Below are 19,834 nucleotides of genomic sequence, written 5' to 3'. Positions count from 1 at the left end.
TCATATAAATAAGAATCTGTCTCCCATGTTTGTCAGATTTTGGTCAGTTTGGAAGACAATAAGTATTAATTCAACATAAGGGCACTGACTCTGAAACTGAAGCTGGGGAAAATTAAATAACAATCAATATGGATTTTCTGGGAACTGTAGAAAAAATAAAGAATTAAGACACAATTAATTGGTATGTTTTCAGTGAAATTTGAATGTTATATTTTAAATTTTTATGTAAATAATATATTAATAAATCTCCCTTATTTTGATGCTACATGTATCCCTGAGGTTTCCTACCTTGCTATGAAGTGTTTTGAAAAATACAATGGAAGCAGTCCTCTTGTATAATTTAGACTTTCCACTGACAACAGAATTCAAAATATATTTCTTTTTATCTTTGCTGCATCAGGACAAGTGGCAGTTTGAGCAGAAACCTCTTTCTGGCCCAAACAGAAAGTAACTCACTCAGCTACATTAAAGGGAAACAATTACTTAAACATTAAGGGTAAAAAAAAAACCCTGGTAGCAAAGGAGCTCCTATATATCTCTTGCAGTTGTAAAGCTATCAAGTTTCTTCTGTAAGACTGGAATGTGGGGTGAATAGGACAGGCAATAGAGACAAGTGAGCAGCATAAAATAATTCTATAAAAATACCTATGCATGGCCAAGAATGAATCATCAGTATTGTTTGCCAATGAGTCTTAAAAGTGGAGAAAATTTGAAAATCACATTATAATTTTTTTTTAAAAGACAGGGGGAGCTCATTAAAATTGAAGATATGGTATTTGTCATTCAACGCAAGGCTACATAAAATACAAAGCCATTTTAAAGCATAGTTTTAATTTTAAATGGTTTCTCCACCTGCTTCTCTTTTCCCTAAATGCAGTTTCTTGGAAACCTTCCAGTGGGAGGATCTTGGCTCTCAGGAAATATTTCTGTCTTTTAAAAAAATCACCAAGCAGTGCATTGCAACCCACAGAAAAGATGAGACAGGTCTTAAGGAGACAGAGTACTTTTCACTGATAGAGCTGCTTCTTCCAGCAGAAATCTCTCCAATCCTTTCCATAATCTTAAAAATCTTTAGAGGGGTGCTTTAAAACAGATTACAAGAAGAAAGGAAAGGAACTTTTTGGTGTCCTAGGTGAACATACATATGGGTCCCACCTTATTTACATTCTATCAAGAGTGCACGTTACCCCAGGCCTTGGGTAGTGTGAGACCCTGTTGGATGGGTCTTTGCCTCAAACAATCAGATACCCAACTTGTTTTACTTTTGTATAGCATTTCTATTGCGTATTATATTGTGAGCTGCCCAGATTTGGTTTAAACTTGGCTTAGCATCTAAACTGAAATAAACAAAATGTGGAAACATAACTTCCACATTTATTGCCAATAAAATGCCTAGAGATGCTACTTCCTGTTTCTAGGTGAGTGAGTATAAGATTTCCTGGATAATACATTTTTTTAAATATAAATTTTCAAGGTTTCTTAAAACCTTAATTCAGCTACTAGACGGCAAAACTCTTGTAGTGAAAATTACCTCTGCAATTTAATGAAGCAATAGAAACTAAAACCAATTAGCATTTTATAGATTCTTCAAATCCCTGGAGAGCGGAAACTATTATCTATCATCCCAGATTGCAGGAGGTAGACTAAGGGTCAAAGCTGCAAGGAGGCAGATTCCAGCTACAATTTAAGAAAACTTCCTAATGACAAGTCAACTTTGATTGTAGAATCCATCATAAAGAGAGAAGATCAGGTTCTCTTCACAGTATATGTTCAATCCTTCAAGCCACACCTGACAGACATTTGTTGGGGATGCTACAATCTGAACTCCAGCATTGAGCAGGGAATTGGACATGACTGCATGGCCCTGAAGGTCGAGCCCCAGTTCAGTTTGATTCTGTGGCACTATAAAACAGTCTAACGATGCCACAAGGATTCTTGAAAAGTGCAGGATACACATATTTCCATCAAAATGTCCCTGCATTCACACATCTCACAATCTACAAAAAACATTTTTGTAATCTAAGTTTTTATGTACCTATTTTATAACTTCTACTTGAGAGATCAATTTCAAAATAGCAGTTTCCAAAGCCCACATTTAAAAGATACAACTTTAAGGGTGCTCAATGGCACCATTTTCAATTTGTGAACATGTATCAAAAATAACAGATAATTAATTTTTAGTACACAGTTTAACAATAGCATCTATGAGATTCACAAATTTCTGCTCCATATAATACTACATGGTGCCCATTATTGTCCTGGGAAAAGAGCTGTGGTTTTGCTACAGTGTAATGCATAGTCTGGTTTTGAAACTGAAGCAGGCTTCTAGAAAGTGCATAAAACAACTTATAAAAAATTATGGGCGAAGATAGCTTTGGCAACAAAAACAACAAAATAAACTTGCAATAATAACAATCATCACCATCCAGAAGACAAATAATGACATACTCAGTGAAAAAATGCACTCAGAAATGGGGGTAGTTTTACTAAAATTTACAAGCTGCTCAAAACCCCTAAGGCTTTTTCAGGCAATACTTTTACTGAAAATGTTAGCTTTCATATGAAATGGAGGTATGTGGAAGAAAAGGTAATTGATAATTTTACTGCTGCAGAAAATAGCTTACATTAGTAAAACAACTATCACTACCATCTTAAGAAATAGTGTGGACATATAATGTATCAGATAAATGAAAATAAAATATGGCATTATCAAGAGGGGAAAAGCAGTAACTGTGTGGGGGGAAAAAACATTCACCTGCTTTTGTTCTTCTCCTAAACTATCCCACATTGATGCAACGATTTTTGACACATCCCCAAAGGTAGCATTGGGATTTTGTCCTTTAATAGCTGCTTGCGTGTCTCTGAAGAAGAGGGCATAGGCAGACACTGGCTTCTGGGGTTCATTAGGATCCTTCTTTTTCTTCTTCTTTTGGTTTTTGGGTTTCTTGCCCAGATCTGTCAAAGGTCTCTTCTCTCCAGTTGCCTGCCAAAGAGTCAAGAAAAATATATTATTTTTCCCCCTTCAGTCACTTTTATTTTAGAAGAAATATAATATTTGATTTTGAACTGGGTAGAAAAAACCCACAGAATAACTGGGAGTAGTTCAAGGACATCCCTGCCTGGTAACTTTCTCAACTTTGTTCCCAAAATACAATGTAAATATAGCAATAGCAATAGCAGTAGACTTATATACCGCTTCATAGGGCTTTCAGCCCTCTCTAAGCGGTTTACAGAGAGTCAGCATATTGCCCCCAACAATCTGGGTCCTCATTTTACCCACCTCGGAAGGATGGAAGGCTGAGTCAACCCTGAGCCGGTGAGATTTGAACCGCTGAACTGCTGATCTAGCAGTAGCCTGCAGTGCTGCATTTAATCACTGCGCCACCTTGGCTCAGTGGTTAAATGCAGCAATTGTAATTGTAAATATACAATTACTTTTACAGATGTTCCCTTCAACACCTGTTACTTTTGATAACTTATTTACCAGGCACTATTTTTTTTATCTATATGAGTAATTTAAAACAATTACATACACCATACATTGCCACCTGGCCCCCATTGGGATTCTTTTGCTAATACATGAAAGACAGACCCAACTAGAAAGGTCTTTCTTTCACACTGGCATAGTTGGGCCCTTCCTTCATGCACCAGGCTTCTTTTGCTGGTGCATGAAAGAAAGTCTTGACTATGTTGGCAGAAAAGAAGGAACCCACAGTTAGAAGGTCCTTTTAGGTAAGCATAACCAGGTCTTTTTTCATGAAACAAGATCTTAGTTAGTGCACAAAGAGAAGCTTGTCTGGCATGCAAATGGAGGTCCTAGAACAGAGATCCTGAGCCAGGGATTAGAGATTATAGTTTATATCAGTCCAACTGCACTGGTGCAAAAAAAGATGATATAAAATGCACTAGTGATGTGTTGTACAGCCTTCAAAAGTATCGCAAGAATGGAATGCATTACCCTGTTTCCAGGATAATAAGCCCAACCTGGCTTTTGAACACATGCGCTAAAATAAACCTTCCCCCCAAAATAAGCCCTCCCTGAAAATATTGTATCACAGCAGCAGCCATGAGTTGACCATGCTCATCACCTCCTGCACCTCAAAAATAATAAGACATCCCCAAAAATAAGGCCAAGTGCTTATTTCGGGAGTCAAAAGAAAACCCTGTCTTATTTTCAGGGAAACACGGTATTTGGAGAATAGTGTAAGTAGCTTTGGAAAAAAAGGACCGGCATAGCCAGCAGCTGCCTTGCAGAGGACCAGACCAATGAAGAAGTTGAAAATTATCTGGATGCAGCTGGGCATGCAAAGAGCAGCCAAACGGCAAATGGCTAGGGCTGTTTGCTGAGGTGCTAGCATGGCTGGTCATGACATGGAGCTTGAGGTAGCATTCTTTGACAGAAGCATAGTGGCACTGGGGTGAATTAGAGCCTGAGAGGCAGTGGCAGCCAGCTAAGACTGGGCCTCTACTTCAACACTACTGCTAGCTCTGAGAAATCCAAACAGGCAAATATGGGGGGGAGAGATTGATGGGTGACGGTTTTAAAACACCCCTATAATTGTATGTGTGGATAGACTGCCAGTATGTGTGTGTGTGTTTGTGTGTGTGTGTGCATGCGCTGCAGCAGCCCTAATGTTTGATACCATTTGTTTAGCGCCACCATAATTTCAAATGGCGATTGAACAAATGGTCATTAATTGAGAACTACTTGTACATTTATTCATGGAAAAGGAACAAACATTTATTTGAATGGAAAACTTAATTTGAACGTTTATGATGAAAGAGAACTGGCAGCAGATACAAGAATCTGAATGAGTCACTTTTTGTCAAAAGGGTATTTTGGGAAGAAATGAACGTAGAAGGAAAGGAAAGGAGAAAGTAGAGCAAGCACAGGAAAATAATGTATACGGCTTGTATGAAAATGTGCTAGAAAACAGATTAATTGTCCAACAGAATGAAACAAAGACTGCATAAAGAAAGAGATACAAAAACTACTTAGAACCGGGATTTGAAGTCCACATATATTAAAGTTGCTAACTTTGATAAACATTGCACCAGAGGGAGGAAATTGAGATCAAATATCCCTTTCTCTTCCATTACAAACTCCAAATCATTCCCCACCACCACCACATTCATTCTGGGAGAGAAATGAGATTCTTCTTTATTTCACTCCCTTGAGGTGACTGCTGAAGGAAGGATTTGCAACATTTTCAGGTAACACAAACTAACCTCTATTCTAGGCTCAATGCCAGGGCATGCCTGCTGCCAGTCACTACTATTTCTGATCTCCTCCTCCCCCTCATTATTGTGGTTGTTGTTGTTGTTGTTGTTCATCTTTAACACTTTTTAATCACTTTGTTTTCCTCTCAGTTTAAATGACCATTATATCCTCATACTTGAGTGTTTTATTAATCATTGATAATATTCAAAAGGCTACAGAGTTAATCTCATGTAAAAGGACAACATTCTGGTTCCTATTTTACTTAACAAATAAATTAATGAAGGCGGAAATACTTGAAATTCCATTGCTTCCATTGTGCCAAACTCTTAGAACATGTTCCTGCAGAATTCATAGCTAATTATGGAACATATGAAGCACAGTGATGCCAAAAAATTATGAAAATCATTACATATGGATCTATAAGCATACCATTTATAGTCAACGCTCTAATCCAAGGGAAGAGGGAACCTACAGTAATCATGTTGGTTACTTTCACTGCTATTATCAGAAAAAGACGATGATAGCCCTTCATCAAAAGGACCAGGTGCATAAGAATATAAACATCTAGTTTTGTGACTTAGAAATAGCTGCACGGTACTAGAAATGTGAAAGAAATAGAATGTTATCTATAAATGTGTATTCATTTTAAATGGGTAGAATACTTCCTGCAAAATGGTACCCATTATTATTTTTAATGTGTCTAATGTGCACAAACTGCAATAGGTAGTCAGCAAATGAGCAAAGTTATTATTTGCACACTTTTGTTTTTCCTATTATCAATCACAGGAAGGAAAATATTTCTATTCATATATGGATTTTTGGTTTTGCAGTGTTTATCCTGGAGTATTTACTATTAATTAGGTTTATATCCTTCCTTCCCAGAAATCAAGGTGGTGTACAAAAGACCGCCTTCTTCAGTTTCCTTGTGGGTTAGGGTTCTCCTAGTTAGTTAATATGCTCCCACAAGGATCTGATAGGATCGTGATGGTGAACTTATGGCATGAGTGCCACAGGTGGCACACAGAGCCATATTTGACAGCATGGCAGCCATCTGCCTTCCCAAACTTTTGGTTGGACCGTTGGGCTGTTTTTTGCCCTCCCTAGGCTCTGAAGCCTGGGGAGGGGAAAAACACCCTCCTCAAGAGGGTTAGGGGAGACGATTTTCGCCCTCCCCGGGCTTCAGGAAAGCCTCCAGAGCCAGGGGAGGGAAAAAACTCCTCCTTGCGTGGGGGGTGCCTCATATGCATGTCAGGGGGGTGCGCACATATGCTCAGAGTCACGCATGCATGTGCAGGTGGGGGGCACATGTGGGCATGATAGCGTGCACGCACAATTTTGGCACAGCTTTAGAAAAAGGTTAGACATCACTGCGATAGGATATTTTGGGGCTGGGAGAGATAGATCAGACCATAAACCAGGCTTTTCAAGACTAAAAGTGGACTTGATTATCTGCAATTCTACTCCACCAACTTAGCAACTGGCTTTCAGTTCGGTAAAGCACATTTCTTTCGATATGAAAGGGTAATTTAAGCAATATATGCAAAATGTTAGAATCAAAGAAAACAGAGCTGTTAAGACAGATTCTGCAAACGGTGGCATGGCACAACAGTGATGTGATCTGTCTCTGCTTACTGTTCTGTGTGAAGTCACCCACAAGTTAGGGTTGTGAGAAAATAAAGGCATTATAGGCATTAGGCATTACAGACATGTGAATTCTGCCTGTAAACTCCTCTATATATGCAATTAACCAATACCAATTTGCTATAGGAAAAAGAAAGAGGGCGGAGGGGGATAAACCACAAAGAATTTACCAGCTATGTTGAGCGATCAGGATCTGGATGTTTTTCTGTTTTATTTTTATTTTTTTCTATTCCAACTCTTCATAATAACAATAGCTCTTATTGTGACTAGCTGGAGTAGAAACAAATCAAGTTTCTTCTTCCATTATCATTCCATTTTTCTTTTTTACTATGTACTTTAAACTTTGTGCAAGAATTGTCTTGTTTTCACTGATCATACATAAATTGTTCTGGATATCTTTTCACCAGAAAAATGGGATAAATAGGCTATGTGAAAAATATAACATAATAGTAAATCTCAAAGATCAAAAGAGATTTATATTATTTCTAGAGAAACAGATTAGAATTCCTGCAATATAGGGCAGGTGTCAACTCTTAATGTGCATTTTTGCAAATTTTGTCAAGTCAAAAGATTCCTTGTCAGATTTTAGTTTTGATTATATGAAAGAGTTGTGAGAGTAAATAAGATTAATTCTATCCTTTTGATAATTTCCTACATGCTGGAAATGCTCCTAACTGACATACATTGAGAATAAGGAAGATGACCTTGATGGAGATAAGCAGGAACCATTATTTAGGCAAAAGGGACTGAAGCATTTTTAAAATCCACAATGAAAAAAACATTCAGAAGCAACTCAGGCAGATGTTCCCCTAATTCAATGACTTATGAGGAGGAGGAGGAGGCACAGCACAATCAGATTTCCAAGATTCTGTTACTGTAACCAATCACAATAAAAGAGCCTTCCAGTGAATCTGATTTACGAGTTTGATCTACCTAGTGTAGGTGACACATATAATCCATAAAAACTTTCAAATGTGGGGTTGGGAATTCTGGCCGGTTAGGGATCAGTCTCATAGTTATTTTCCTTAAGAGTCACTGATCATGATTCCTAGTAATCACATGAACAAATTATTATCTGTGTGAAGTGATCTGACCTAGTAACAACACTCCTATAATTTACTTGAACCTATTTATCTACCTTATCTGCTGTTTTCCTCTCTCAACCTTCTCCAACAGTTTTTTATTTTCCTTTTGTTTCTCATCTATCATCCACTTATACACATGCCTGAAGTCTGTGAATTTCTAATAGTTGGCTATTACCTTAAGGAAGCAATTCACTAGTGATTGATTCTTCCTGCAATCTAAGGTACTCTTTGTAACCATCTCCAATCCATAATTCAAACAAGTGCATTTTTCTTTTCTTATTCTTTCTCAATGACAAAGGTTCACAACCATACAATTACTTCACTATTTTTTTTTTGTTTCATAGAAATATCTTTATGCTTCATTATTGTGTGGAAAAACTATTTTTCTTCCTTGGAATATCCTATTTGTTATTGTGATACACTGTATGTATATATTCTTAAGCCCATACACATATCATAAATCTTATCCCTATTAACATTTAAGCAGACTCTATGCTGGATTTCAACTACTGCCAGCATCTAGTTAGCTTCAAGGAGACAAAGCAAAACTAGCAATTCCTGAAATGTCTTCTCCTCCTTATTCCCAAATGGAAGGCTAATGTTAGCTATTGATATCTTTGTTCTGAAGATGCTCAAGTTACAGTATTTGAATGTAGATATTATCTAAAGGGTAGAAGTGAAATAAAAATCAATAAACCAAAGAAACATAGCAAATAAGAAAACAGTGAATATAGGTAAATTTAGTGTACACAAACACTGTTCATTACACTTGCACATATATTTGTCCCACCATGTCCATATACAATTAGACCACTCAGAAATGCCTTGAGTTCTTCAAACTCATTACTTCCACTACTGTATTTTTAAGATTTTCAGATTTCATCCAATCATGGCTTTCTTGGACTTCCCTTGGCCCATTCATTCTTCCTTCATTTAATTCTTTTGCAACTTGATTCTTATTCATTGTCTCAATATAACCAACTCAACCCAATGTCCCATTTGATACATCACACAGTCCACATTTATTTATCACTTATTTCTTTACTCACTTTTTAACTTTTTTTTTAATTTTTAATGTTTTATTATTCTTATAAGTAACAAATCCTGTCATATAACAAATCACACAACCATACTAGGTTAATATGTGTCCAGGAACACCACACTTATAGGTGCACCATTTTTCAATATCCTTACAATATTTTTACTTTCTTTTTACCATTTATTTCCTGGATACTAACACCTGCAGCAGCAGCATAATTTTAGCATAATTATTTTCATTCTATTTCAAGCAACTCTACACACACACACACACACACACACACACTATACAGTATATAAAACTTCCACAGAGCTTCTTATCACATTTGTTTCTTTAATTAGTTCTTTAAGTGTTTCATCATAAATAAATCAAACATACTTTTACATTTATATTTTCCTTTCTTATATGTACATATGAACGGACATCCTTAAGTCATCTTTTTTAAAAAAAAAAAACCTAAACCAATACATTAAACAATTACAGTTCCTGGGTTTCTGGGTGGTTCATTATTTTTGGATATTCTTTTGCCTTATGCTCAACCATCTAGTCATGTCATCTGACAAAATAATTTTCCTTTGAAGCACATTCATTCAGCATGTTGCATAATTTTTCCTAAAACCAATCACTGCTTCTTTCATTTTTAACATTAACTGGTTGTATAACATCCAACCTTCATCAATTTATGAATTCCTACTTTCAGCTATATCCACAACAGCCTACATAACATCAGTTCCATTGCCAAACATACAGAATAGCTTTTTCAAATTAAACCTATACCTTCCCTTTTGTTATTCATCATTTCACTACACAATGTCATGCAAACATTATTCTATTACAATTTTAATTTCTGACATATAATATAGCTATGTTCTATTTCATTTCATTATGCTCTTTATCATTCGCCCCACTAATATACCAAACTGCTGTTTTCCACACACTACGATCATCATGAGATGAGCACACAGATATTAACTTGCACTTCCCATCATTTTTAATAAGATAGAGATAATGAAGACCAACTTAACTATTTTAATCGTATCATAAAACATACACATTTATCTTCTAATGGTAAAGATGATACTGGCAGAGTTTGCATACTGTTCCAAAACACAAGCAAAGCCCAGTTGTACTCCAACCATGCAACCATGCTCATGCTCAACATGTTATGATCTTTTATAGAGACAACATTTCAAGCCAAGACTGTCACATGCCACCAATTAGGAAATACATATTACATACATACATACATACACACATACATATAGGACACCACTTGCTACATAGCTTAATTTCAAAATATGTTAGCAAACAACCAGTTTGGCTCAGGCACTGAAGAGAGGGAGAAGGTGTGGCAGAAAACATGGTAAAAAGAAGGATAGCAGAAAGAAAGGAATAGCCCCTGCCTCCTACTAGCCCTTAATCTATTAGATCTCAACACAGTTGGCTCAAGATGACTGATCACTTGAGAGAGAAGGAAGATTCACCCTCCCTCTCTCATGTTCCCCTTCTCTGGAAGCAGTAGATCTACCAGTCATGTTCTCATGGCTAGCTAGCTGTCATCTTGGTATGAGTTTCAGGAGGAGATTCCCCAGTTGGTGAACCATAAAACGGCTGCCTCTCCTTCACAGTGTAGTCTTCTTCCTTAAAGAAAATGCTACAGCTACTCTGCTATGACTTGTGTTTAAAAAAAATGATGGGTAATATGTAAATGTATTTAGCAAGACTTTATTTTCAAAGACAGAATAGATATGAATATTCATTTAGCAAGACATCCAATATAAAAACATATTTCTTCATACAAATTGCTATGTTAACATGCAAACATTCTTTACATCCTTACAACATATTCAGCATATATTTATCACTAACAAAGCAAAATCATCTGCTTTAAATAACTTATGATTTATTATGTCTTAAAAATCCCTGCTATCTAGGTTTAAGTATAGTGAAAACATTTTCTGTTATTTCATTCTGATAATGACTTGGTGAGCTATTTAATTAAAATCCCAGCTGAATATTTATGCTTTCATATTTTCATTCTCCAAATATGAAATTTTTGCCTCTACAAAAAACATTTTCAGCTGGGAAATTGAATGCTTGTATGTGGTAAATCATACTTTTATTTCAGAATCTTAACCTGCAAGGGTAGTGCAAAATGATATACTTAGCATTTTCAACAAGATGGAAAATATTTAGGAAGAAAAATCTCTTTCATAATTTGCTACATGTAATTGTTCTATAGTTATATGCATCAATATAACTCCTCAATGTCTGATATAATTTGTAATCCTGATATCTCTTCCAATTCTTTCGCTAAGAAATATTCTTTTCAGATAGGTTTAAAAAAAAGTTCTCTTGCTTTGTATGTATCTCTCTTGGAAAGGCTGAATGCCTTTGTTCTAGGTGCAGTTCATTATTTCTGCCATTGTAGGTTGCCTGCTACTGTCTGTCTCTATGTCTGTCAAAACAGGCATGGCTGCACGTACCTTATAATGTGATTCTGTCTCCTCTTCCTGAGTAGAACTGGAGGGAGATGGTGTAGCAGATTTGCTTCCAGGGGGTGATGGGGAACCATGTGTAACACCGCTCCTCAAACCCATCTGAGAAATCAGCTGTGACTGGCTGAGGGCACTCATGTGACTGGTTAACATCCCTGGTCGATTGATCAGGGGAACTTGATGGTTGGACTCATAGGACGTAGCATCTGAGTGGACCATCTCCTGGATCTGAGTTAGGAGAATATTACTTTTAAATTAAATTGTATTTATTATCTTATCAAAATTATATGATGATGCAAGTTGGGCATGGTTGTTACCAAGATATCAATTACTTTTGGAAAAAACTAAAGTTCATGCTGGGAAAAAAAATCACCCTTAATTTGTAATGGAACTGTTTCCATTATATTCAACGCTTCTATGTTAGCTTTATTCTTACCTTGCAGAATATTCAGCAATGTATTTTTAGACAAAATTGTACTATATTTTAATATTAATCTATTGCTGAACAGTTTCTCATGTGCTAACACTCTCCTACAGGTAATCCTTGGCAAATTAAGGCATCCCTTGAATTAAAATGCCATATGCCTTACAGCAGAGCTGTTATAATGGGCTAACACTATAATCCTGTGCTAATCTGACATTAATCAGCAGTATTAGCAGTTATTTTGAACTAGGTCATGCGGTATTCTGACTCCCAAATATCAGAGTTTGGAAGTAGGAAAGGAGGGAGAACTCATTGCAACATGCAGTGGACTTTCTAGTTGTACTTTGGTTTTCAAAATAGGGTCATACAAATTTGTTTGCATACTTTACTGTGTTTTTCAGCAAGATGATCAAAAAAGAAAGTCATAAAATGTTATCATATGATGGAAACAACAATGAAGAGATTAATTCTTGAATAATTAGCCATATATGTAATAGATGGAAACTACAAATCTGTGTCCAAAAATATACAATATTTTACATTAATAGTTATAAGAAGAGCAGGTGGTAGTCATGGCTAGGAGGCCTTAGCACAACTTGATGTTGTGTGCCAGTTGTACCCTTTTCTGGATCATGAGACTCTGTTCACTGTCACTTATGCCCTGGTCATCTCCCGGTTGGATTACTACAATATGTTCTACATGGAGCTACCCTTGAAGAGTATTTGGAAACTACAATTGGTATAGAATCAGTGATACGCACTGTTCGGGGGCGGGGGGGCTTGAGTGGTGCATGTGATGCCATTGTTATGAGAACTGCACTGATTGCCATTTGCCTGAGGACCTGACAGGGACCCATTACCTTAGAAGAGACTGTCAGGATAGAGAAAATTCTTTCCTCAAGGGTACATATCATCTGGGTTTTTAATTTTAATAGTTTTATTCTGTTTTAATTGTTTTTTAAACTTCTATTAAATTGTAAGCTGCCCAGAGCCACTGTAAGATGGGCATAGAAAGCCAATGAATGAATGAACAAACAAACAAACGAATGAATAAATAAATTTCTACAGGAGAACAAAGTTTTTTTCAGTTCAGTTTTCCTAAAATAATGCTAAAATTTTGGGGAAAAAAGCTTTTCATATGTGAAACTAGCTGGAAACCTGGAAACAATAAAAGGTTGGAAAGAGCAGGTAGGAGAAAATAAAATATTTTGCTTACAGGACAGGATTTCTTATACAATTCTAAATTAAAATATTTATTTTAAAGTATTTTCAATGGAAGATAAAATCCACTATTGTCAATTTTAAAAAGGCGGGAGAGCTTCTAATGCATTTTTATTAGTCAAATGAAGGATTCAAATCAATTTCTTAAAAATCATGCTACTTTTGAAATTTGAAATGTTGAGCTTACATGGAGAAAATATCAACTGATGCAAATACAGCTACAATAGTTAATGTTTCAACGAGAACGTATTTCCTTAAATGGAATGCTCATGGCAAAGACCACCAAGCTCACTCATTTTCAAATTGTTGGAGGCCAAAGGATTTGAAGTTAACACTTTTTTTGGTGGGGGAAATCGTACTGGTAAAAGTTTGCACCAGATAGGAGAAAAATAAAGTTACATCTATCATTATAGGAGGTGATTGAGTAACAACACATCTCATCTCCTCCCCAGCCCTCCCCATGTCTCTTTGGTTGTAAGGTTTGATTTTAACATTTTATGTTTTAATTAAGATGTAGCTATAAGCTATACAGAGTTACCGTATGGTAAGATGGGTGGCCAATTTTTATCCATCCATCCATCCATCCATCCATCCATCCATCCATCCATCCATCTATCTAGTAATGGTAGCTAGCTAGTTTCAGGAAGTCTGAAGCAAGCTTCTTTAGGAACGTGTCTGTTCTATACTGCTCTATACTCAGAATATTGTATTTCTGGTTTCTCATACAATCTCCTTAAAATGACTGAAGGTACCAAAGATTGGAAACTGGACTGAATATAAAGCTAGTCCCCATGGATTTTTGTAGTAAACTCTGCTGCCCTAATATCATCTCTCCACATGCATTTTATTCATGGTGACTATCTGCTCCTTCATTATATCGCTTTACTGCCATATAAGCAATTTATCACTTTCTTATAATTCAATATTCTCCATCCCAGCTTCCTTCAGATATATTGGGACTGTAGTATCCTGAATTGCAAAAATCCATGGAGAAAAACTTGGAATTTTGTTAATAACAGTACCAGCAGATCTGAAAGGTAGCCCTACTTTATTTTTCCTTTGATTTAATAATTAATGTTTTCCCTTTGCTCTGTTTTTTAAAAAAACCTCTCAATCTATTTTATGGTTCTTATCAACCATTTCCTTTTATACTTTGACATGATGCTTTTTGTTGCTGTTTATAATTTTTTATCTCAAGGTCTTCTGAAATATTACATCAGTCTTGGTTCAGACTGCTCTCAAATCATTGATAGCTGACTCATTGCCAAGTTCAAGAATTCCTGTCCTTGTCTCCTTGATCATTATGTTTTGGCTGAAATTACTGAGCAATCTTTTATTTGACTCCCTTCTTTCCCAAGCTTCTTTGGTTTTAGGTTTTCTAATTGTTAATTTAGCCTCTGATTTAAAATTTCAACAAAGGAAACGTCTTCCTCTGCTGTCCCTTTTTTTGTTGGAAGGTCACTTAGGAATTTTTTTTCTAAATGCTTTTGGATGTGTTCACCAAATCCATGACTTGGTGGACAAAGTACATTTGAAGAAGGGTGTTTGGATTCTAGCAAGTGTCTCCAGAAAAGTTGCTTTTGTTCAGTCTTTCTTTCCATTACCTGCTTGCAATTTCTTACATGTGATCAGTCCTGAAATATGCAACACTCAAAAACCAAGTTCATCAGCTTTCTTCATAACTCCTCATCTTCACTGGTGAACAGTACTGCCAATCCACTTGTTTCAATTTTCATGGATACTTAGCTATACACATGACATTTTCCCTTTGCACTTTATTTTTATCTATCTTTTATTATTTCCCACTAATTACTGCAATCTGTTATTCTCTTGACTTTTAAGGACATATTTGCCTATCTTCACTGATTTATTTATTTATTTTGATCCTTAATTTGTTTTTCAGATCCAGCATAAACCTATCTCTGAAGTCCATCAAGAACTTCTATAATTTTCTGCTCTTATATATCCCTTATGATAACTTTACTATTTAAACACTGTTTTTCCTTCCTAATGCATATGTATCAAGCTGCCATTTCAAAAACCATTCAATTCTGTTGGTTTTCTCAAATCTATTTTCCTTAAAATTATTGGTATTCCTCTTAAAAACTTCTAGTGTGTGCTCAACCTGTTTTCATTCATTATTGCATTTCAAGTCCATGGTCAGTAATTATGACCAAAATCATATTGGGTACGTTATTATTATGTTTCCTTTTTTTTCTGCCATATTTTACAATGCTTATTATTATGCCTTACTGTTCTTCAAAACAAAATTATTTTGGCTACCTGTAATTTTTTAAATATTTTAATAGAAACAAACTTGGAAAACCGAAGGAGAAGAGGCACCTAGAATATTGTTGTATTATAAAGTTTTCACAAGGCTGCTCTTCACCTGAATCGATATCTAATTTATCTGCTTTAGGAGTTAAATTTAGTTATGCAACATTACTGTAGCGATGCATAGAATCTTCACATTCAGAGGCAATTTACTCTTAAAGGGTAGATATAAGGGGTAAACCAAGACCCTTTCCGCAAGCAAGGTTTGGAATTTGGGTAGATCTCAAGAAGCTGAGTCAGTTAACTATTAGTTTCATCCTGTTATAAGTGGTATTCAGTATCATCCTGCTTTCCTATTTCTGGAATCAAAATGTTGTGGTGTCTTACCACCCATCTTTCCCAGCATGGGACATAAAAGGAAAAGAACCAGCACAGTGGTAAAAATGAGGGGCGACTCAGTATGGCTTTGCAGAAGTGTCCAAATTTTCAAATTGTCACCATCTTATACTCTTTGGGGATACCTAGTCATCCATGCTAAGGTAGAATATCAAACCTAAATAGGATAACAATTAAAAAAATACTTTATATAAGGAACACAACACTAATGTTAATGAAAATGGGTAATAATAAATTGGGGAAGCAAAAAGAGTAAGTTATTTCTGCAATATCCAAAGAACCAAATGTGACCTCCAACAAAGTCCACAAGATTCTCTTGTTAGGTAGTTTGTCAATAAGAGACAAGATGCTGAGAAATAGTGGCTTATGACTTTCATTCTGCTATAACTGCTAACATAAAAAAGGTGGGGGAGACTTGTTAATAAAAAGGCCAGAGCACTGAAATACAACTGCTCCTTCACTTGTTTTGGAAATAAAATTAATCCGGATACTTAGATACTATCAATTGAGACCCAGTGGAAACCAGCAGGAGAGAAATCAAATACTGTCTTAAGCTTTTGCCAGATTCTCCCCTCCCACTTTTTATATTAATCTGATTAATGTTAACATGACTTTAAAGACTCAGGGCTTTATTTATTAACAATTTTCATTTCCAATAAGCCCACTGAGGTGCAATCTCTCATTAGCAGAGGACTCCTGCCAACTCCATTAGCAGCTCATAAAGTAAGAAATGTAGGGAAGAAATGGAAGGGCTCTGTAGGCTTCAGCAGAAATAAATCCAAATGCAGAAGCAGATTTACTGCTACAGGTCAGGAATCAAGAGCTTTTCTACAGCATTAGACAGCATGTAGGGCTCAGATGTTCAAAAGACACAGGGAGGGAGCTTAAGAGTGGGAAGCTGGCAAGGTTTTGTAAGAGCTGTTCTTGTCAGTTCTGTTAAATAAATAAGAGAATTCAATATACTTTTTAGAATGCATCACATTTTCAATCCATTTCTATTTGTCCCCCAAAAAGCTGAATGCAGAATTCCCTAGTTGAATGACAAGCAGGTTTGTTTTATAGGACTTGTTCACAGGAATCTGTCCACATGACTTAATGATGACAACATGAGCTGATAATTTTAAAGTGAGAATGAACAACTGTGGAAGAATTTTAATGCCAACTTAAATTATCTAAAAAACAATGGCTGTTGCTAAACTGGCTTTCAGATTAAGCTCCCAACAGAGAATCTGAGAACTATACATTTATATGAATCAGATTATAGATGTCAAAATCCACACGATTAGCTGTTTCTATATAGCACTTCTTCTGCAGCTTCTGGAAAAAAGGACATTTTCTAGATCGCTTCCAGAGGAAAGCATTTGTTTCTGATTTAGTAAGTTATGCAGAAACTGTTCTAAAATGTTTTATACCATTCAATAAGAAGCAAAAAGAAAATGATCCTATCTACTTTTCTAGTATCCAATGAAATTCTTAAAAAAAAGAAACTAATATTACACTGTCAACTTTCTCTGGTAAGTTCTAATTACATGTAGAATTATACATTCCTTAGAGCTCTTTAGACTGCCTCTGTTTCATGGGAATGTTAAAGGTTAAAGAAGATTGTCCAGCTAGTAAGAAAAATAATGCATTCCCCTTATTTTTCATTCATTTTTTATAATTGTTGAAAGATATATTAATGTAATGTGTTGAGTTTTAAACAAATCTAAAAGATCATTTCCATCTACAGTTACATTAGTCTCGTGGGCAAACACTATATTAAGATATATTTTTTTTAAAAAAAATTCTTATTATGAAGCCAGTGGACCACAACGCTTCCATTTATCCATTAAATATGTAATCATATTTTTTTCTTTAAAGTGCATATTATTTATGCAGCAGAGCAGAACAAGTCCAGGAATGTAATTATGGATACGTTTTTCTGTGCAGAAAATTTATTATGAAAATTTTCAGAAATGCGTATAAAGTCAATCTGGCCCCATTAATATCAGTTGAAAGATTTCAGCTAACCACACTTGGCTTGGATTGAGCACCTGATATGCTTTATCCAATACACTAATTAACATTGTTACCATTCTGTCTTTTTTATTATACTTTAGCATCACACTATGATTAAGCTACTACCATGTGCTACAGATGACAAAGAATAGTTAATAATTAAGTGGAAACATCTCTCTCTCCCTCTCTCTCTCTCTCTCTCTCTCTCTCTCTCTCTCTCTCTCTCTCTCTCTCTCTCTCTCTCTCTGACACACACACACACACACACACACACACACACACACACACACACACGATAAATCAGCATTGAAATAATAAGTACAATTTATCCTGGATCAGTGGTTCTCAAACACTTTGGTGTCAGGACTCCTTTACATTCATAAAAACGACTGAGGACTGAAGACCTGTAGTTTATTTATGTAGGTTATATCTATCAATATTCATTGCATTAGAAATTAAAAATGAGAAATTTTAAAATAGTTATTTGACTTTGTAGACCTGATGAAAATGTGTTAAAGAATCCTGGGATCCACAAGCAATACTTGGAGAACTACTGTTCTAGGTAGATCCAGATAGATATTATTGCTTCGAACTACCCTGATTCCTTTGGCTTTGACTTCTGGACTGATGTACCAAGTACTGCTCAAGGTGCATGATTGCCCTTAAGTAAAGTCTTTTGGAGTTAGACAACAATGCTTCTGTATCTTCCTAACCTCTACCCAGGACAATGCTTTAGGGTTATATCAGGAGGTGGGCATTACACACTGTAACAACTGGTTTGCCCAGATCGAAAATGTGAGTGCATGCATGGCAGTGGTGAAATTCAATTTTTTTTAACTACTGGTTCTGTGGATGTGGCTTGGGGGGAGTGGCAGGGGAAGAATACTGCAAAATCCCCATTCCCTCTTCACTCTGGGGCCAGCTAGAAGTGGCATTTGCCAATTCCCCAAACTACTCAAAATTTCTGCTACCGGTTCTCCAGAACTTGTCAGAACCTGCTGGATTTCATCCCTGATTCACGGCATCGAAAAAACAGCAATTATATAGGATGTCATAGCATAAGGTCGGGTAAGTGGGCCCAGTCGCTGGTTGGAACTACCAGTTCACATGAAGTGGTCCAAACCGGCAGCGGCCCACCTCTGGCCATATAACTCATCTGCATGTGAGAAACGACATCTGGTAGCAAGTATCCTTTCAAGGATTTTTTAAATCCACCACTGGAATTTATGTGAAAAATCTTCCAACTATTAAAACTAAAGATGTGCCGTTCTTTGGCATAGCATGAAATTCAGAGTAAAAGAACCATAGTAGTACTAGAACATTGGAGAATGATTTATTTCCCAAACTGGGGCAGAAGTAACCAAACAGCATAAAAGATGACACAGATTTTCTAAAGCAATAACTAATGTCTACTCTCTCTCTGAAAAAAAAAACCTATTCTGATCTGTCAAGCTTGATCAACCATTTTATATTTCTGCTTCCTTAGTAAACCAAGAGCCAATTCAAATCAGCAACTCATCGGAGCAAAAATCACAATGTTAACAAATTACAAAGAAATTCTGCTATATGCCCCCTGGAATTGTGGCATAGGATATACAAAGACTTTCTGTAAAAAGCTATTTGAATTGCTATCAGGAGAAGGTGAAATTGTTTCAAAGGGAAGATTCTCCATAATATAGTTTATAATTAATTCTTCTTAAATAGAAATGTACCACCCTTATCAAATTCCTTATTTTACATTGGAGAAAAATGATGTATACATACACACACAATTTTTGTTACTATTCAATTTGTTTCTGTTTCTAAGACACTGTCATAGCTGTATGTAAAATGCATTGGAGAGGGGACAATTTCTGGTGGAATTTGAGATGTCTTGTTCAGAGTAATAGCTGTCTCACACAGGTGCCCAGCTGGTATTGTAAAATCAGTAAGCATTTAATTGAAACAAATGACTATAATAATAGTACATTATCCCTGCAGGCTCATAGCCATAACCATTTTAATTATTGAGTTAAGAGTCAAACTAATTTATTCTTT

At 35.9% G+C, this 19,834-nt stretch overlaps 1 protein-coding gene across 5 annotated transcripts in view; it reads right to left on the bottom strand.

The window, feature by feature from the left end:
- TOX2 (TOX high mobility group box family member 2) overlaps positions 1-19,834 on the bottom strand; it is a 209,452-nt gene that overhangs the window by 27,335 nt on the left and 162,283 nt on the right. For 4 of the 5 annotated variants that reach the window (XM_087720314.1, XM_014069267.2, XM_087720315.1 and 1 more), the window contains 2 exons: positions 11,473-11,712; positions 2,756-2,983 (listed from right to left, as the gene is read on the bottom strand). In XM_087720314.1, coding sequence (XP_087576440.1) covers positions 2,756-2,983; positions 11,473-11,712 — 468 coding nt within the window. The remainder of the gene's footprint in view (positions 1-2,755; positions 2,984-11,472; positions 11,713-19,834) is intronic. The other variant, XM_087720317.1, reaches the window with a different exon arrangement.

The sequence above is a fragment of the Thamnophis sirtalis genome, unplaced genomic scaffold (genome assembly GCF_051295495.1).
Source record: "Thamnophis sirtalis isolate CommonGarterSnake01/CBP01778 unplaced genomic scaffold, rThaSir2_p1.2 scaffold_7, whole genome shotgun sequence".
NCBI classification, from domain to species: domain Eukaryota; kingdom Metazoa; phylum Chordata; class Lepidosauria; order Squamata; family Natricidae; genus Thamnophis; species Thamnophis sirtalis.
The sequence above is the reverse complement of the archived record's forward strand: the minus strand, read 5'-3'. Positions and strand labels throughout refer to the sequence as shown.